The sequence below is a fragment of the Stigmatopora argus genome, chromosome 20, assembly GCF_051989625.1.
Source record: "Stigmatopora argus isolate UIUO_Sarg chromosome 20, RoL_Sarg_1.0, whole genome shotgun sequence".
Taxonomy (NCBI): domain Eukaryota; kingdom Metazoa; phylum Chordata; class Actinopteri; order Syngnathiformes; family Syngnathidae; genus Stigmatopora; species Stigmatopora argus.
Genome location: NC_135406.1, coordinates 10,332,303 through 10,353,755, shown reverse-complemented (window position 1 = coordinate 10,353,755; position 21,453 = coordinate 10,332,303). Strand labels below are relative to the sequence as shown.

The 21,453-nt window shown below is 39.3% G+C and overlaps 2 protein-coding genes across 6 annotated transcripts in view; one reads left to right on the top strand and one right to left on the bottom strand.

Moving 5' to 3' along the window:
• Positions 1-409: 409 nt before the first annotated feature.
• Positions 410-6,033, bottom strand: LOC144065587 (uncharacterized). The gene is made up of 3 exons (XM_077588563.1): positions 5,447-6,033; positions 3,527-3,775; positions 410-2,512 (listed from the first exon to the last, which is right to left on the bottom strand). Exons 1-3 carry the CDS (start codon positions 5,514-5,516, stop codon positions 1,320-1,322), a joined length of 1,512 nt encoding a protein of 503 aa, XP_077444689.1. The 5' UTR covers positions 5,517-6,033; the 3' UTR covers positions 410-1,319.
• A 3,725-nt stretch (positions 6,034-9,758) lies between these two features.
• LOC144065558 (uncharacterized) overlaps positions 9,759-21,453 on the top strand; it is a 34,040-nt gene continuing 22,345 nt past the window's right edge. Inside the window, exons 1-4 of one of the 5 annotated variants that reach the window (XR_013297200.1) lie at positions 9,759-10,101; positions 11,338-11,695; positions 16,370-16,795; positions 17,517-18,912. The gene's annotated coding sequence lies outside the window, so the exon portion shown is untranslated. Of the gene's footprint in view, positions 10,102-11,337; positions 11,696-16,369; positions 16,796-17,516; positions 18,913-21,453 lie in introns of those variants that run through there. The other 4 variants (XM_077588517.1, XM_077588516.1, XM_077588519.1 and 1 more) reach the window with 4 other exon arrangements.

Genomic DNA, 21,453 nt, shown 5'->3' with positions numbered 1-21,453 from the left:
CTTCAACATCGAAAAGATAAAAACAATTAACCGTTAATTTCAGACATGAAGTTACCGTATTTTCACACCTGTAGAAAGAAAACAATCTTTTATATGTTAATTTGTCAAATTGTTCAAATTAATGTATTCATTTTCCTCTTAGTTTTATATCTTAGCAAATAACGCTTCTTTTTTGTCCCCTTTGAATTTGGAAGGCTGATTTTGTCAACAAAAAGACCCAAAAAGTATTTTGCACCAAAAAGAGAGCTTTATTGGAATTACCAAAAAGATTACACGTTATATATACTGCAGTAAATCGGTTTAAAAACACAATTCATCTTATAATATGACAAAGTATAAGGACATTGTACTACTTATTTATTTTGAGCAAATTCATTGTCTTTCACACCATATTTCTACTAATTCTACTATTTTGGATAGAATTGTTAAGTAAATAAAATCTTCAACGACACTCAATTTTCTTATAACAGTAATACCTTGACATACAAGTTCCAAAATACGAGAAATTTGAGAAACGAGGACATTTCTGAGCAAATTTTTGCCTTGAGATACGAGACAAATTTGAGATATGAGCACACCAGATGGTTCCCAATTGTGAGTTGGTGGTAAATTAAAACAATAAAGATGTTTTTCCGTTGTAACATCCTGTTTGTTTGTTTTTTAGGATGGAAACGGATTAATTTGTATTTTGTTCATTTCTATGGGAAGAATTGACTTGAGATACGAGTAAATTGACATAATAGCTCGATCACGCAGTAAGCTCGTATCTTAAGGTATTACTGTATTTGCATCGTGTGGATCGATATTACACATTAAAGTGTAAACAAGAGTTTCAGAATGCAAAATACAATTATACTTCGATTACAATGATCTTTCATACAGAAATTGATCAAGTAAGCAAAGCCGTCATTGGCCACTCACTGCTTAACACAACACATTTGCGTGTTAAGTCTATCCTTAGAACTAAAAAAATCACTGGCAAGAATCTGAGCAGGGAAAGGGTTTCTGATCGGTGTGGGTAATTGTTTTTAAGATATTACTGCCACAAATTGAGCAAAAAATAGCTTTTCTACTGTGCGGGTTGTTAAATCTTCTTTTCAGGTTTCCTTATGTGAAAATGTTGGAACATTAACTAGGCCTGGAAAAGGTTTTTTAATTGGGCTGTTGTAGCGAAGCTGTGGCCACAGACTGAGCAGGAAAACATTGTTCTCCAGTGTGGGTTAATAAGTGTTCTTTTGAGCTTCTTCTTTGGGGAAATGTTCGACCACAAACTGAGCAGGAAAATGGGTTTTCACCAGTGTTTGTTCATGCATGACTATTTAACCTTCTGTGTGAATGTTGGGCCACACACTGAGCAGGAAAATGTAATTTTTGCCAGCATAGGTTCTTGTGTGGCTTTCTAAGTGGTGCTTTTGAGAAAAGGCTTTACCGCAAACTGAACACGAAAATGGTTTTTCATCAGTGTGGGTTCTTATGTGGGTTTTTAAGCCTTCCTTGTATGAGAATCTTCGACCACAAACAGAACACGGAAATGGTTTTTCACCAGTGTGTGTTCTTGCATGATAAATTAAGCTTCCCTTCTGTGTGAATCTTTGACCACAAACTGAACACAAAAATGGTTTTTCACCAGTGTGTGTTCTTGCATGACTATTTAAGTTTCCCTTACGTGTGAATCTTTGACAACAAACTGAACACGAAAATGGTTTTTCACCAGTGTGTATTTTTGCATGATCAATTAAGCTTCCCTTCCGTGTAAATCTTTGACCACAAACTGAACACGAAAATGGTTTTTCACCAGTGTGTGTTCTTGCATGACTATTTAAGTGTCCCTTGTGTGTGAATGCTTGACCACAAACTGAGCAGGAAAATGGTTTTTCACCAGTGTGTGTTCTTGCATGACCATTTAAGTGTCCCTTGTGTGTGAATGTTTTACCACAAACTGTACATGATAAGGGTTTCTCCCCAGTGTGGGGAGCGTTGGCCACGGCCAGATCATCTTCACACTTGAAAGGCTCACCAGTTGACCATTTGACACATTCCTCGTTTTTGATTGGAGGTTGCTCTTCTCTTTTGCACTGTTGAGGGAACTCTGGCTCCTCATCTATCATTTGGGTCGATGTTGTGGCATTTTCAGGCTCCACCCCTACGCTGGCCACGCCCATATCACCCCACTTCACAGACTCACCAGGTGACCAGGTGACATAATCTTCCTCATTTTTAATTCGAAATTGCTCATCTATCATTGTTTGTTCAGAGAACTCTGGCTCCTCCTCTTTAATTTGAAGCCATGAGGTGTTTTTAGGCTCCACCCCTCCACTGGCCCCGGCCAGATCATCTTGCCTAGTCAAGGCCTCATCAGGTGACCAGGTGACATCATCTTCTTCCTTTTGGATTGGAAGTTGCTCTTCTTTCATTTGTTGTTGAGGGAACTCTGGCTCCTCCTCTTTGATTTGGGGGAACTCTTTAAGGCCAACAAACTCTTGCCCATCAGGACTAAGATTTTCCATGAAACCTGCATTGACAAAAAGATAATATGTATCACTACATGTTGTCGAAAATGGGAAATATTTTTTTTCCTACTTTTACAAGTTTATTATCACAGCATGGTTGATTATTTCACAATAATATATGCCAGAAAAGTCACGTTTTAGGTTTGATCCAGTCGTCCGGTACACAATTTAAAGACAAAATAGTGGTGACAATCAGAATATGTTGATTATTTAAAATGTATTATCCTTTTCATTTATTGTTATTCATCACATAAACCTCCAAAATTATTCCATAATCTAGTTTTTCACACTGACCTAATGTCACCAAACGGCTTCCGGTTTGAGTGATGCAAAAATAAGTAGTTTTTAATAGCATTATTTTACGAGCAGGTAAATGTTTTTTCACCAGTATGGGTTCTTGAGTGGGATTTTAAATATTGCTGATGCCGAAAGGATTGACCACAAATTGAGCATGAAATTGTTTTTTCACCAGTGTGGGTTCTTGTGTGGGATTTTAAATATTGCTGACGAGAAAAGGCTTGACCACAAACTGAGCACGAAAAAGGTCTTTCACCAGTGTGGGCCATTAGGTGCGTTTTTAAGCTTTTCTTAAATGGGAATGCTTGACCACAAACTGAGCGAGAAAATTGATTTTCACCAGTCTGTGTTCTTATGTGGCCTAATAAGCAGTTCTTTTGAGAGAAAGTTTTACCACAAATCGAGCATGAAAATGCTTTTTCACCAGTGTGGCTTCTTATGTGGGTTTTTAAGTGTTCATTTTGAGAAAAGGCTTTACAAACACACTGAGCACAAAAATGGTTTCCCGCAAGTGTAGCTCCTCATGTGTTTTCAAAGTAGACTTTGTCCCAAAGATTTTCCCACAGTTTTCTTAGGACCTTCATCGTCATTAGGCACGTTGTCGCCATCTGGTGGAGGAGCAATGACATTGTCTGCTTACATTCCTTCTGAGCCGCAGTTCACAGTCTGCGCCGCTCTGTTGGCCCCACCCAGATAATCTTCCCTCTTTAATGGCTCACCAATTGACCCGGTGACATTTTGCTGCTCCTTTTTGATTTGAGATTGCTCTTCTCTCTTGTGTTGTTGTTGAGGGAACTCTGGCTCCTCCTCTTTAATTTGGGGCCATGCTGAGGCGTTTGCAGGCTCTGCCCCTTCGCTGGCCACGCCCAAATCTTCCTTTTTCATGGAATCACCTGGGGACCAGGTGAAATGATCTTCCTCCTTTTTGATTGGAAGTTGCTCATCTGTCATTTTTTGTTGAGGGAACCCTGCAAAGACACGAAGATAAATGATGAAACATTTTCCAATTAAAATGACTGAATTTCTTGTTCACAGAAATGAAACCAAACATTCATTTCGTCACTGTTATGGCTGTCAACCTGGGTATACATTATGTCGTGGGTTGTATTGGTTTTGTTTTGCAGTTGCCTGGAGCTGTGGCAGAGCACTGCCCAGGCCAACACAGCTGTGACGACTTCCCACTCATCCCTCCTCCAATCACGGTCCACATCCTGCCCGTACTTAAACCCTCCTATTTTGCAGTTCTGGGCTCAACTGTCTGGCATCGTGACCGGAGGTTTCGTCGAAAGACGTTTGGTCCCCGGACGTTTGGTAGAACAGACGTTTGGTCGCCGGGTTTGCTCGCTGTCAAAAAATGACAGAGTTTACTGTTGAAATTTTGATATTAGATATTTAGATATTAAACTCTCTCTCATGATTATAATTTTGAGTGCTGGTTTCAACAGTAACAACCCGGCGACCAAACGTCCGGTCGACCCGACGTCCGGTCGACCCAACGTCCGGTCGACCCAACGTCTGAGTACCGTCTGGCATGCAGGTGCTAAGGCAGTGGAGTCCTTGGATTGGATAACGTTACTTATCCCGTATTCGGGAAATGTCGTTGTCAAAGTAGCAAGAGGGTGAGGATGCAGAAAAAGGAAAGGCATTTTAGACATAAATAGATAGGTAATTGTAGTATATTGATATTATAACTGTTAGTTGCATCAGGTTAAACAAGAGTGTTTAACCACTGCCACCTAGTAGCCATTGTGTAGTACAGTGTGACCTGGATGTTGACATGTTTTGGAGGTGGTCTGTGTGTTGCAATAAAGAGCTACACATGGGTACAAGTTGGCTCCGCCGTCTAATTCTGTTATGGATATATTAACAGTTATATAAAAGTGCAAAGCTATCAGAGTAATAAGTAAGTTAATAAATACATACATGAATAAATATAGAAATAAAGAAGCGTGTTGCTGAAATATATATATATATAGATATCTCTCCCTCTCTCCCTATCTCTCCCCCTCTCCCTCCAGATTTTTTAAATAAAAATGTTAGTTTTTTTCTGGAAAAAAATTGTGGGTAAAAGAGTACATATTCAATTTATTTATAATTATATTTGAATTTTAACATTAAAAATGAAGTATTCTGCAGGCCGCACCACAGAGATATGGCCCTCAGGCCGCAACTTTGACACCTTTGTTTGAACGCTGCTCTCGTTGTTTAGTGCATCTGCATCTTCATTTTTTTGCATTTCAAATTTACAGCACATAAGTGTTATGTTACTCAAGCATCTAGCGGCTAGATTCTAGCCAAAAATGGAGGGCGAGTAGCAGGAATGACTCTTGAACGCCTCTGGGGGCGCTCGCGCATTGCGAAATAAAAAAATACATTGTTTGTTTGTGGTAAGGATACAATATAAGGAAAGCTACTGTTTTCTGCCGTTGTTAAAGGATAAACACGTTGAGACTCAATCTTTCCGTCCTAGAGTGGTCACATTAAAATAGAAATAGTTTTTATTACGTCTTTCTTCGAACGGCGCTAGTCCGAATTCGTGAAAACGCTATAATAAATTTACGTCAATAGAATACCTTTAAGCCTTAAATGTATATTTCCTTTAAACATTGAGGGAATTAATGGAAATAAAGTCAACCCACCTTCTAGTCTATATCCTTTGAGGTCAAAAAGTTCCTCCTGGAACTTTGGTCGTTTCGTTCCTGCAGGCATTTCCACACGTGGATTCTGATGATGGCGGCGCCTTTGTTGATAGCTGCTAGCTAAAATAAGCTAAGATAAAGTAGGGCGTAAAGCTTTAACGGGTTCTTCGACGACTTGAGGACTTGTTTCTTTGACGCTGCTAGCTAAAATAAGCTAAGATAAAGCATAAACACGCTCTTCGACGACTTTTCCTTTAATAGCTGCTAGCTAGGCTAAGCTAATTTAGCCAGGAAAATTCCAACGAGTTCTTCGGTGACTTGTTTCTTTGATAGCTGCTAGCTAAACTAAGTTAAAGCATAAACAAGCATTCGACGACTTGTTCCTTTGATATCTGCTAGGCTTAGCTAAAGTAGTGCGCAAAGGTCCAACGAGTTCTTGGACGACCCGGACTTGTTTCTTTGGTAGCTGCTAGCTAGGCTAAGCTAAAAAGGGTTTTGCTGATAGTGATGTGACGATCGACACTGGGGAGTCAATAGCGTGCCGAGAGTTCAAGAGAGAAAACCCGTTTTGGGGCGTGTATAGTATGTATAAGAAAGAATCACGTGACCGGTATAGGAAATGTATCGTTTGGCCAAAGTGTTTGGTATAAAGAAATAAACTGTATCAAAGTGTCGTAGGTCTGTTGGACGGGTTTTTGCGTAATTATGATATATTTATCAGAGGAACAACTCGTTCTAAGTTTTCCCCAGTGTGGAATCATTTTGATCGTGTGATGCAAAACGAAATCACTTTTATTTCATATGATTTAACAGTTAACAAAAATGTGGACATAAGTTAAAAATATTAACTCAAATTTGATCTATTTTACTTATCAACTCCGTTTGGAATAAAAAAAAAACAAGGATTTATTTCAGCTGCAATGATTTTATAACTACTGCAGGGGTCACTAATGAGTGACCAACACGGTTTCATTACAGTGCTGACACAGTGTGTCAATAGCAAGAATTTCTTGAATAGAAATGACCATGTCGAGTAAGGTTCTCTCTAATGTTTTGATTCACCCATTATTAGTAACACAGTGTAGATGTATACGTATTTGGAAACATCAAAATAGTTGTAAAGTATTTTTGATGTTTATTTGGGCCAAATGTGCGTATGGCTTTTAATAATAATACTAATAATAATCATCATCATCATAATCATTATAATAATAATAATAATCGGACATAGGCCCTGTCGTCATCATCAACAACAAAAGCCTATTTGTCATCACCCAGAAACTGCGTATGACGAAATTGGTAAAACGACACCAAACTGGAGAGCATAGAGCCGCTGCGTCAGTGCGCGCCGCCATCTTGCCAAGATCAATTATTTTGCAGTTCTGGGCTCGACTGTCTGGCATGCAGGTGCTAAGGCAACGGAGTCCTTACTTGCTTTAGAAGACACCCTTGTCTCAAGTTAAGTATGTTTTGTTTGCCCCAGCTTCACCTTATTTGTGAGTACTATATTCATTGTTATATATGGTATTTATGTTTTGATAAAGTTAAGGAGTGGAGTTGGATATTGCCTTTTTAGAAAATCCTTCATCATGCCTGTTAAACTTATACTCAGAGTAAACCGGTTGACTTTCTCTGGAGAAAATATTTGAAATATGATTAATGTTAGTGAAATGTTCATTGGTTGTCAGTGATCCATTTCATTTGAATATTACTCTATTAGTTTTAGTTTTTTTGAGGTGATAAAATAACTCACTAAATAGCAATTCATTCACATTCATCTTTGGTCCGGGCTTGCTTTTATTATGATATATTAGTTTTTGCAATGGTCTTGTATTGTTAACTCAAAGTACTAAAGTACACAGAATGAAGGACACAATAGTATTAGTTCTAATCATTTCTATTCCTAAGTAGTCATTTACAATATATTTTCAAAAGGTGGTGGCTTATGTTTCTTATCAGCAATCATTGGCATGTTCAAAAAAGGAAGTCGAATTTTTATAAGTGTCAATTAGGAAACTCCCCTTTCACATTTGTACTTAATTGTGTTGAAATGAGTTGAAACTCCATAAATGAAAGTATATGTTAAGTCTTCCAATAGATAATAAAATGATTCTGACCAGTACTAATATATAGGATTTATGACTTGGAACAGCAATATGTCTTGTAATCTATTTAAATGTTATGTAATGGTGAATGTGTATACTAATAAAGATTATATGTGATTCAAATTTGGAGTGCTTTGTGTCATGTCATGTGTTAACTAAATATCTCTAGGGATGTACTTAGTAACATAAAGGGTGGATGTTAAAGATATTCTATATTATTGTGGTGTCACACAGATGTCTTAAGAGGGGTATAACCATCAGCACTAGCATCCAATCCATTTGGGGTCCAACACCGATTCAGGCTGAAAACACACAACGTCAATGGCATTCAATCATTTCAATTAAACGCCAAACGTTAACATTGGAATGAAATTGTAGCTGGACGTGGGGCCTCTCTCTCTCCCCGCCAATCATTGTGACATCACACACCCTCAGACTCTTCACCGACTCCTTTTTCCAGGGAGAACAGAACAGACACGACCAAGCGGCACACATGATAGACACATCAAAATTAGACAATTATCCACCCTATTAAAAACCACTCCACTCAAAAACTAAAACTTCACCTTCATTTGACACCATCGCTGCCTTCTACACAACCACCATCTTGTCAGGCTCATCCATTAGCTACCATTGATAAATAAAAAAATACATTCATACAAGTGTTGATTGAATGCCATTACAAAAGTAGTATAACATACATACATACATACATATATATATATACATATATATAATTCTGATTGGTTAAAGCAACAGTCTTATCGACGCTTGTTTAATGCAGCAGAGCCTGCAAAACTGATCGATAAGGCCTTGAGGCAGATTTCTGACCCTGGCAACAAATAATGGCTGAAATGTGATTGGTTAAATGCTTCGATATGAAAACACACATCTGGAAGCAGTGCAACCAGGGGGGAAAGCAATGAAAGGAAGCTAACAGACAATTTGGAATTATTTAATAAGTATTCATGGAAAAATATAATTAACATCAGTCTATGATTCAGATATTTCTTAGGCCAGCAGAGAAGGCCTTGAAGGCCCTGACGGCACACCACTGGGTTTCAATTTATGAGAAAGGGGGATTGTTATAGGTGAATTTAGTTTTTTGTGTGAAATGGGTGTGTAGTTGTTAGAATTATTATGGAATATTCTATATCTATACCAGTATTGTAGTATTATGTGTTTTAAATGTGTGTGCCCTGTTGGTTTAGACCAGGGGTGGGCAAACTATTCCACAAAGGGCCGCAGTGGGTGCAGGTTTTCATTTCAACCCATTGAGAGGGCACCTTTTCACCAATCCGGTGTCCTACAAGTGCAATCAGTGGATTGCAGTCAGGTGCTTCTTGTTTTCTGCAGGAATCTCATTGGTTAAACTGTCTGTGCTATATCGGTTGGAACAAAAACCTGCACCCACACCGGCCCTCGAGGACCGGTTTGCCCATGCCTGGTTTAGACCAAGGTTGTCAGACCTGGGTTGGTTCGAGGGCCGCGTTAATGTCAACTTGATTTCATGTGGGCCGGACCATTTTAGATATAATTTTTAGATTTTTTAAAAAATGGATTAAAATAACTGGATTAAAAGCACTGAATATTCAGTTTTTTATAGATCTAAAATAATGTTTATTTTAGTTTTTTTATTTTTTTTATTTTTTTTATTTTACAAAATGATTTTTGAACTAAAAACACCGAAAAAATGATTTAAAAATTACAATTATTGATTTAAAAAGGGGGAAAATCAGGAAATGTAATACATCTATACTCTTCATTTTAATTTGATCCTAAAACAGAAAGTCGGGACTCATGATTTACTTTCACGGGCCACACAAAATGATGTGGCGGGCCAGATTTGGCCCCTGGGCCACACAAAATGATGCGGCGGGCCAGATTTGGCCCCCGGGCCGCCACTTTGACAGATGTGGTTTAGACGAATACTGAAATGAAAAAAATACAATTGTTCTCCCGACCGCGAGAGAGTAATACCAAAATAAGGGAATGATTCCTGCGAGTTTTAACGTTTTCGATTAAGAACTACATCTCCCAGGATGCAAATCCGCGAAACAGCAATGGTTCCTTTTCGATTTGTTTTGCGCACGCAAAAGTCAGTCGCAATGTTCAAGTGATTTATGAGGTAAATTCAAACCTTCGAAAAAAATGTGTTCAAACTATATGTAAGACCATTTGAAGAATTATTATTTCCTATGTCTGAATCTTCTGCATTTATAAACCGAATGCCATCGGAGGAAGTGACGAGTGTTCTACGCCTGCGCAAATTCCCCCATTTAACTAACCCGCGCGTCGCCGACCTATCTAGAATTAGCTACTTTACGGCTTTATATCTCAGTCAACTTCAAGTCGTTTAGACCTCATTGAAGCTTTGCAGGCTACTTTAGCTTAGCCTGCAAGCATCTATCAAAGAAATAAGTCTTCAAGTCGCCGAAGAACTTTGAAGCATTAGTCCCTTCTTTAGCTTAGCCTAGCTAGCATCTATCAAAGTTTTCTATTCGACAGTTTGCAAAATGATGCACGAGAAAGTTCTTCACAGACTACAAGGTGGGTTCACTTTTTATATCGATGTATTCCCTTAATCTTAGTTGTAGAAGTGCTATTTTTGTGCGCTGCAATTTCAAATATTTTAATTCTCATTTCGACAGAAGGTACAAGCTTGATTTCAAGACAATAAAACAATGCAAACAAACGATTAAATCATAAAAAGGCAATATTTAATGTTTATTTTGTTTTAGAACTTTAAAACAGCTTTCCCCCCACTTATTTCAATCCAAAACTATTTCAAAATGATTAATTTTGAAAAATAAATAAATGCAATTTTTTATTTATTTATTTTCAATGTCAAAAATGAATACCTGTCATTTTTCCTTTTTAATTGAAAATGATTAACATTAATATTTGATGCATCACCCTTTTATAAAAGGATTCTAAATAAATTAAAATCTCAAAATTACAAGAGACTATTTGCAAAGAGGAGGCTCAACAAAGATTTGGGAAAAATTTAAGAGCCTGTGGGGATACTTCACTGGCCAATAGTCCTTTTCTTATTAAAATACACTTTAAAAACAGTTTTAAACCCATTTTATAGTTGATGAGAATACTACAGCAGTGCTATGTTGGCAACGTCATGAATTTATGGCATCCTCTTCTGTTTAGTTTTGTTGCTGTAGCGCCCAGCATATTAGTCCTTTCTTTCCAGCCTAACCACTGCGATATAAGTATAAGAATTTAAATTCCCCATGTAGCTTAAAGGACTTCTAGTTGGAAAATCCTGGACTTTCGCAAATGCAACACAGCTCTGGCCCCACTCCTCATAAATAGAGTATGCGTAGACAGGGTCCAGTCCTTCAAATTCTTGGGGGTCCACGGCACGGACAAGCTCTCCTGGTCTACCAACACCACGGCGGTAGTGAAGAAGGCTCAGAAACAATTTCCTGAGGGTACTCAGGAGGAACAACTTGGACACTAAGCTTCTGGTAACCTTCTATAGAGCCACTGTGGAGAGCATCCTGGCATACTGCATTACAGTGTGGTGTGTTGGAAGCACGGCAGCAGACAAAAAGGCCATGCAGAGAGTGATTAACACTGCCCAGAAGATCGTCGGCTGCTCTCTGCTAGCACTAGAAGACATTGCCAGCCCGCACTACCTCAGCAGAGAACATTGTCGGGGGACCCATACCACACTGGTCACAACCTGTTCCAGCTGCTGCCCTCTGGCAGATGCTACAGGTCTCACAATGTGTGGACAAATAGGCTTAAGGACAGTTTTTTTTCCCACAGCCATCAGGACTCTGAACTTGCAGTAGCACGACACACAATCTCTTCTGTGCAATAACTTCGGGGTCAGGCAACATGAAAGACGTTGGGCGGTGATCTGCCTCATGCTGGCTGATTGAAGGTAAGTGAGGAGATAGTGAGGAGGTAAGTGACCCAAGATGGCGGCGCGCACGGGTGCAGCTGACTCTTGCTCTCCAGTTTGGTGTTTTGTTTCCTCAGTCTTGTCGTGTCGTTGTTTCCTAACATCTGCCAGACAAACTTTTTTCTACAGTCGCCAAGATTTGGTTGCTCTTGGAGGGAGATGCGATATATCCATCACAGCAGATTGCCAACGAACCTGCAATGAACCACCGGGATCTCTGTGGGTAGTACGATTATCTTAGATTAGGCATTTTTTTTAGTATTTACCTTAACAGGATGTGACTCTTATATTTTTATATTACTTATTTTTTGTCTTTTACGGGGAAAGCGCACTTTTTGGATTAGCACCACCAATTTCGTCATACGCAGCTATGTATGATGACAATAGGCTTTTGATGATTCGATGATGATGATGATAAAGCCTATGTCTGAACAGACAGAGACCATCTCCCCCTGTTTGCAAGGATTAATTGTGAAATATGAAATGTATTCTTTTAGATTTTAGTCACTAGAATAGAATTTTACAGAAATGCCGCCTACAGGAATTTACAGTAACAACACCTATGGGTTAAGGCATGCGTCATCTACTTTTGTGTCACCGCCTATTTCTATGTCACGTTATCTTGTTACAAGAAAGCCCGCGTAGGGTGGAGACCACTTTGGGAGGGCAGGAAGATTGACCGATCTTTCTACTTTTGCTTCGTGCAAGAACTCCAAATTCAGTCAATAATGTGTATCGTGTAGTAGTTTGAAATGAATAATACCCAAATCTAATAGTTTTTTGCAAACATTTAACATTACATTCCCTTTGTAGTTTGTCTATCATCTCCTGTAACACTTTCTTACTCAATGTTTTTCCAATAGTTACACATAAAATAAAATTCTAGTTACATTTCGACCAATAATCCCCTTAAACATCAAAAAGATAAAAACAATTTACCGTTAATTTCAGACATGAAGTTACCGTATTTTCACACCTGTAGAAAGAAAACAATCTTTTATAAATTAATTTTTCCAAGTGTTCAAATTAATTTATTCATTTTCCTCCTAGTTTTAAATCTTAGCAAATAGCGCTTCTCTTTTGTGTCACCTTTGAATTTGGAAGGCTGATTTTGTCAACAAAAAGACCCAAAAAGTATTTTTCACCAAAAAGAGAGCTTTATTGGAACTACCAAAAAGATGACACGTTAAATCGGTTTAAAAAGTGATTAATCTTATAATATGACAAAAGTATAAGGTCATTGTACTAATTTATTTTGAGCAAATTCATTGTCTTTCACACCATATTTCTACTAATGTTTCTTAGATCCTATATTCAATATATCAATTATTTTCATTAAAATGTATCATGTTTGAATAACACAATTGTTATTGGATTTGCTAGCAAATCAATAGACAAAAACTGCATTTTTTCTTATTTCTTAGGCATGTCTTTAACTGTGAAAACATTTTCCATATTATTTAGATCACATTATTGATTATTTACTTTGTAATTTCCTAATTTAGGCTACTATTTCGGATAGAATTGTGAAGTAAAATCTTCAACGACACTCAATTTTCTTATACAGTAATACCTTGACATGTAAGTGTTCCAACATACGAGAAATTTTAGATACGAGGAAAATTCTGAGCAATTTTTTTGCCTTGAGATACAAGACAAGTTTGAGATATGAGGATTCCAGATGTTTCCCTATTGTGAGTCGGTGGTAAATTTGAACCAATTTTGGTGGGTTTTTTTAGGATGGAAATGGATGAGTTTTTGTTCATTTCTATGGGAAGATTGACTTGAGATACGAGTAAATTGACATAATAGCGCAACACTTGCTATGGACGTTCCCACTTTGGGTTGTGCTAGTGCTTCTTCTTTATACTGTAGGTTGAGCACCCGGGCTCCTAGCACTACTGTTGGTCCGTTTCCTGTTGAGAAGCAGTCTCCTTCTGCTAAGCCAAATTCAATGCGTTTCCTTAAAGATTATTTGCATGCTCTAAATTGAAATTCCAAAAATAGAGCTGTAGATGCACTAAACAACGAGAGCAGCGTTCAAACAGTGGTGTCAAAGTTGCGGCCCAAGGGCCAAATCTGGCCCACTGCCACTCCGTGGTGCGGCCTGCGAAAGTACTTCGTGGTGCTCAGGAAGAACAACTTGGGCTCCAATCTTCTGAGAACCTTCTATAGAACCACTGTAGAGAGCATCCTGGCGTACGGCATCACAGTGTGGTACGCTGGAAGCACGGCGGCAGACAAAAAGGCCATGCAGAAAGTGATTAACACTGCCCAGAGGATTGTCGGCTGCTCTCTGCCCTCACTTGAAGACATTGCCAGCCCGCGGTACCTCAGCAGAGCCAAGCACATCATAGGGGACCCTTACCACCCTGGTCACAATCTGTTCCAGCTGCTGCCCTCTGGCAGACGCTATAGGTCCCACAAAGCTCGGACAAATAGGCTTAAGGACAGCTTTTTCCCCACATCCATCAGACATCTAAACTCGCGCTAACATACACACATTCCCTTCTGCGGCATATGAATAGATGTTTGGTTGGTGATCTGCCTCCTACTAGCTGACTTGAAGGAAGGTAAGTGGCAGACAGTGTGCGGTAATCGAGAGGTAAGCGACCTGTATGTAATCGAGAGGTAAGCGACCTGTATCCACAACAGCGGAATGACAAATTACAAGTCCGTAACTTACACTTATTTAGGTCTTTTGCCGATTAAACGTAGCTTATGGAGAAGCACCATCAATTTCGTCACACGCAGTTTCTGCGTGTGATGACAAGTAGGCTTTTTTTTTTGTGTTGTGGTAATGACGACATGGCCTATGTCCTATTATTATTATTATTATATTCATATTTAATGCTAAAATTCAAATGTAGCTTATAAATAAATAGAATATTAACTATCATCAGAGATCATCACTACATCACTCCGCACAGACATTGAGGTATGGTCCTCCAAGGCAAGAGCGCTTCACCTCCTAGAACTACCAGTACCATCAGAGGAGGGGATCGAGACCACCTTCGAGCGCAGAAAGGCCGAATACTTGAATCTGATAGCAGAGTGCCAGAAAATTGTCTGGAAATTCACCATCCACCAAGTCGAGGTTTGCTGCCAAGGCAACGTTGGGCTTCACCCACTGTTTTTAATCCCAACATTCATTCATTTTCTGAAATGGTAAATCTTGTATACGGGGTGCTGGAGCCTATCCCACTTGCCTTTAGGCCAGAGGTGAGAAACACCCTGAATCGGTGGCCAGCCAATCGCAGAGTACGAGGAGAAAAACAACCATTCACGCTCACACTCATACCTAGGGGCAATTTAGAGTGTCCAATCAGACTATACAGTGGTACCTCCACATACGAGCTTAATTCGTTCTGGGACTGAGCTCGTATGTCGATATTCTCGTAACTCGAACGAACATTTCCTATTGAAATGAACTAAAAACAAATTAATTCCTTCCAAGCCTCTAAAAAACACCAAAAACAGGATATTGGATGGGAAAAACATTTTTATTTGTTCTAATTCGCCATCTATTAACAAAGTAACAAATAACTAGTGGTTTAATAGGACTCAAATGTGTCCTTGTGTTTTTCAATCCAAAAATATTAATTTAGAAAACAAATTAAATTGAATGGTGACTCTTTACAATTTTTTTCAGTCAATAAAAAAGACCAGCTGTCAGTTTTCCTTTTAAGTTAAAAAGGATTCAAATAAAAATGTGATTCTCCTTTTTATAAAAGGATTCTAAATAAATTGAAATCTCAAAAATACAAGAGAATATTTGCACTCTGGTGGCTCAAAACGGATTTGGGAAAATTTTAAGGGCCTGTGAGGATACTTCACTAACCAATAGTCCTTTTCTTAGTAAAATACACATAAAAACAGTTCACTGTTGACTGTGATTGATTGTGCTACGTGGGCAACCTCACGAATGTATGGTGTCCTCTTCAGTTTAATTTCATTACTGTGGCAACCAGCAGATTAGTAAATTCTTCCACTGTCAATATAAGACTTTAGAGTCCCAGTCTAACCTAACGGATTTCTAGTTGGATTTGATTTTTTTTATAAAATACAGTCATACCTCTACTTACGAATGCCTCTAGGTATGAAATTTTCAGGTTATGAAATTATTATATGCAAATGATTGACTCGAAATATACGAAGAAGATCCAGGTTACGAAATCCCCCAAAATGGATTTCCTTATGTTCATTTATATTATATATATTGTCGTGGATGCATTGATTCTCACTTTAGAACATTGCTACCTTCTACTAGGCTTTCATTTCATCACTCTCATTCTATCTTCTATAATCACAATAAACACATTCAATTCAATTGGTTGTCTCACAACTACCACTATCCATGTTTCAAGATTCTTTCTTACATACCTGTCCACCTCAACTAAATGCTCTTATGATTGCAATTCCCTTTATTAAGCGATTAAATACCATACAAATGCAATGCGGCACATATATTCACATACATGCACAGGGCACAGGTAAAAGGGTAAAATGTAGCTTTCAGCCCTGGTGGGAAATGCTCTTGCCGCCATCTGGCAGACGAACACTGGTATTACGTCTCCCATAATAACGGCTGCGGAGGGAACTAATTCAGCGGTGCACGGCACATTTTCACATGTTTTTTTTATTTTAAAACATTAATAAATCATTTCCTCATTTTCTCATTGCTTGTTTGCTCACATCTTTAATACAAAATTGGGACGCTATTACCAATTTTAAAGGGGTCAGCTGGAAGTTGTGTAAGGACCGTGGAACAAATTAGAGAATTTACATATAGTACACCTACTTACAAAATTTTCAAGTTACGAAAAAAGTTCTGGAGACAATTAATTTTGTTAGAAGTATGACTGTATATCATTTATCTTTGTGTCATTGCAGATTTCAGCAATCAGCCCCCCCAATTCGAAGGGGAGGAGCCCGAGTTTCCTCAAGACCAAAAGAGAGAAGAGCAATTTGAAATAAAACCTGGTCAACTGGTGAGGAGTCTTTTAAGATAGAAGAGGATCTGGGCAGGGCCAGTGGAGGGGCGGAGCCTGCAAACACCTCTGCATGGCCCCAAATTAAAGAGGAAGCAGAGCTGCCTCAACAGCAAAAGAGGGAAGATCAACCTCCCATCAAAAAGGAGTAAGATGTCACCTGGTCATCTGGTGAGCTTTTCAAGAGTGAAGATGATCTCATAATGGATTTGGTTGCAGATTTACTGTCAAAGCCATTTTCAAGACGGACTTTTCAAGAAAAGCTGGACATCGTTAAGAAAGGGCGGTCAACTCCAAAGCTAGCAAGCCTGTCACAACCGGGAAAAGGGTGTGTCCGCCGCTTTCAGTTCGCTAACTACAAATGCTACCCCTGGCTTTCAGGCTCCGATGAACACAGCAAATTATATTGCTGGGTGTGCTTGTTATTTGCCACCGATTTGACATGGTGTTTGGAGCAACACTGGATTTGGAAATTTGACTTGTTTAACCAAAGCAGCAACGAGACACCAAAGCTCTGCCGGACACTTGCAAGCAACGGTGCTCTCCAAAACTTTTGGGGAAACCAGAGTGGAGCTACAGCTCAGCGAGCAAGTGCACAGGGAAACAGAGCTCCACAAGATCAAAAGGGAAGTTGATAAAGCACCGTTTGTCACTGTTATGGTGGATGAGACGACAGACGCGAGTAACGCAGCGCAGCTCGCACTGGTTCTGCGTTATGTCACGGGCAGAGGTGTCAAGGAGCGGTTCGTCAGATTTGAAAATGTTACCAGTGGGAATCAAGCCAACGACATTGCAGGTCTTATCATCCAATTTTTGGTGGAAAATGAATGTCTGGGTAAAGTTGTGGCACAGTGTTATGACGGTGCAGCGGTGATGTCTTCTGGATTTAATGGGGTGCAGGCTAAAGTTAAGGAGAGAGCACCGTTAGCTTTACTCATACACTGCTATGCACATCAGCTTAATTTAGTACTGACTCAGGGGGCATCAAAGCTTAAAGAAAGCAAAATATTTTTCGCTCACCTTAATGGCTTTGCTGCATTTTTTTTTAGATCGCCTCGATGCTCACAGCTGCTGGACGAAATCTGCCAGCGGCGTCTCCCTCGTGTGGCACCAACACGGTGGCGGTACACGTCCAGAGTGGTCAATACAGTTTTTGAGAAGAGAGATGCTCTAAAGGAACTCTTTCATCACATCCTTGAGCATCATGACGAGTACGACGAGGAGTCTGTGCGGAGTGCTGATGATTTTAAAGCATGTCTGGATGATTTTGAATTTAGTTTTTTGCTTCACACATTTAATGGCATTTTTGAGCATTCACTTGTGCTTTTTTCAATACTACAGAACAGCAAACTGGATGTACAGTTTTGTCTTGCAAGAGTAAAGGAGTTTTGTGACACAGTTGAACGCGAGAGGAGCCGATACGGGGAAATCAACGAGGCTACTGAACGCAGCGCGGGCGCTCCGAGTGCACGAAGAGGTCAAGTGCAAGATCCTTGGGCGCACTACCACCAACTCTACGACAGGGTTCTGGACAATATTATTTGCCAGACGCAGACCAGATTTCAAGACCACTGTCAAGTTATCTCTACTTTCCTTCAAATTTTGCCCCAAACTTGAAAGGGGGCCCCGATCTTATCAACGCAGGAACAACTCAAATCCTTCCAGTTTACACTTTTATTGAAGTTTATGGTGATAGGAAGTGGTTAGCTTGAAAACCAGTTGCGTGTGATCGGGTCTGAAGGGTATTCCTTGGTCCTTGCTCCTTTCTCGCCTGTCTACTTTCAAGGCTTGAATCTGAATGGTTATATCCTGGCTCATGCCCTATGATCTTAGGCAGGAAATGAGGCGAGGTGGGTGGGTGGCCTGGGTTTTCTTTTCTGCCCTCTGCTGGCCTGGAGGAGGGGCAGACATATCTTCTCCAAAGTTGACTTGACAACCACGAAAGACTGGTGTTTGTCTCCCTCCTTGACCCGCAGAAGTTTCGGGAATTCCAGTTAACTTTCCCACATGCAGCCTTCTCCAGCTTAAAACAGAGCCACGGAGCACTTTTCGATCTGCCTCGGCTAAGAACAGAACTGACTGTAATGTATGCCATGGATGATTTTGCAGGAAAGTCTCCCACCGATCTCCTTGACTTCCTTCAGCAGAAAAATCTGAGTGAGAGCATGGGGCAGCTGTACACATGAGTGTGTTTGGCAGTGACCATCCCCGTATCCACTGCTTCTTTCGAATGGACATTTTCAGTCCTAAATCGAATAAAAACTTATGCCAGAAATGCAACAGGACAGGCTCGACTTTCAGCATTATCTCTGATGGCGATAGAGAAGAACTTCTTGACTGATATGAAACGCACAGATAATCTGTATGACAGAATAATTGAAATCTTGAGGAAAGAAAGGAGGATGGATTTTGTGTACAAATAAAAATGATTTTTGGTGAGGAAAATGTGGCTAAATTCCTTAATATTTCAATTTTATGAAGTTATTATTGATGCTTTTTTATGTGTCACAGCTGTAACGTCAGTAAAGGCTTTTCTAGCCATGAAATAGTTATTGAGGGTTGGATTGATTTAGACATAGCACTACTGAAGGCCTAGGTGCGAAATGCACAGCCTGCCACTTTATTTAATAAATACAGATTTAAAGTTCAAATATTTATATTTATAATGGGAGCTATTGAAGAAATTAGGTGCTAACACAATACACATTTTTTTGAATTATTAATTTACTCATGTTATTAGCACCTACAGTGGTACCTTGAGATACGAGCTTAATGCGTTCCGTGACTGAGCTCGTATGTCAATTTACTCGTAACTCAAATGAAAGTTTCCCATAGAAATGAACTATAAGCAAATTAATTTGTTCCAACTCTCTGAAAAAACACCAAAAACAGGATATTGGATTGGAAAAACATTTTTATTTGTTCTAATTCACCATCTATTAGCAAAGTAACAAATAACTAGTGGTTTATTAGCACTAAAATGTGTTTAATTGTACTAGAATTAGACAGATTTTGTGGAGGGGAGAGAGAGGGACAGAGAGAGAGGAGGTGGAGAGAGACTTTGCACGGCACCGCACTCGTAACATAACATAAACTAATTCAAATGAACTTGGATTACGATGCAGACACTCAAAAATAAATTTAATTTAACCTTGCACTAAACTTAATTCTAATTTAGTTTTAAATTCTTATAGCTTTCTTCTCCTGGGTTGGCTCTATTTGTCCCGCCCCCACCCTGACTTTCAGATGCAACCTATCGAGGGTTGTTTGCTCATGTCTTCCCTTCAAAATATTCCGAAAATAATGCACGTGAATGTCCTCAGAATAGGATAACGCACGATCACCTGCCAACTTGTCCGGGAAGTAGTACTCCTCGTATTACCGAACAAGCTCCACCATTCGCACTGACTAACGGGGAAAAAACTAAATGAAAAAAATGCAACGCTCCGCCCAGTGCTCGTACAGACATTACACGAGGGAGTTGCGACCAGAAAGACAGTGCCCATGATGTTCTTATGAGCAGCCTCTCGCGTCCGCTGTATGCTCCTATATCAACATTTGTCTCATATCTCAAGATAAATATTTGCTCAATCTTACTCGTATCTCAAATTGCTCGTATGTCGGGGCACTCGTATGTCGAGGTATTACTGTATTTTGTTCAATAGCTCAAAAACCATTTCATATGTTAACACCAAATTAACACAAGTGATAGGTGATTACCTTCTGTTTATCAAACACCTTTTAGTTTTTAAACGACACTCCATTTATTAATTATTAATTTATTACTGTTATTAGCACCTATTTTGTTCAATAGCTCCAAAACCTTTTGTTAGGTTTAAACACCAGACATTTGTATCACCAATCTGAAAGAAGGAAAAACACAGAGAATTGAGTTAACTTTATTTGCAGTGAGAGGTTCGGGGACTGCTCGGTCGCAATCCTCCGACACACTCTGAAGATGTCTCCTCTCGCCAAGTCTCTTATTGTCCAAGTTACAGGAAGTTTCAAGCTGATCAAAGGAAAGAGGGAGTTCTCTCCCAGTTACAAAAGGTTCTTTGATGTATGACCATATGTTCTTTTAAAGTAACACCTTTACAGTATCTTTCCCCATCTCCCGCAATCTTCACACGATGGTTCAAACCGGCGCCCGACCCCCTGGGGTAGTTCCTCTTTGTTGAATAAGGTGAAAATTTCCCCCAGGGCTCAAGACACCAGTAATCCTATTAACAAACATTTCGACAGTCATACCAGAATCAGGATAACTTATTTAACAATAATTCCAACACCTTTTCACTTATTGACACCAAATTAACAGGAGTTATCGGTGATTACCTTCTCTTTGTTGAACACCTTTTAATTTTGACATGTTGACACAAAATTTTCAGAAAAAGATAGTTGATTACCTTGTGTTTAGCAAGCGCCTTTTAGTTTTTCAACAGCACACTCAATTTATTAATTATTCATTTATTACTGTTATTAGCACCTATTTTGTTGAATAACTCCCAGGCCATTTGACCTATTCAGCCCAAATCGGTGATCAAGTGATAGCCCCCTGATTATTGTTGACCTTTTAGTTTTTCAACGACACACTCCATGTATTAATTACGCAGTGCTGGAACTGCATTGTGATGTTATCGCTGGGATTTCCTTCAACAGACAGAAAAAAATCAATGGCCTTATTTTATTTATTTAAAGAATGTTTATTTGTCAAAATGGCATTCTTACACTCATTGCAATTGAATGAGATAGTTGAAGTCCACTGCCCGAAGTGCTTGACTGGGATTCGGTGGTGATGTCATCTTCTGTTTCTCTGTTCATGGGCCCTCTTTGACATAAAACCTGAAGGAATAAGGCAACCAAAAATGAAGCGCGGCTGGCTTGACTACGGAAAGAGAAACAGCTGCTCACTTGACCGCATTCTTGTCTTTGACACTTCAGCAAGTGTGCAGAACTGAAGTGCGGACAATGTCCGCTAGAACTACAGCA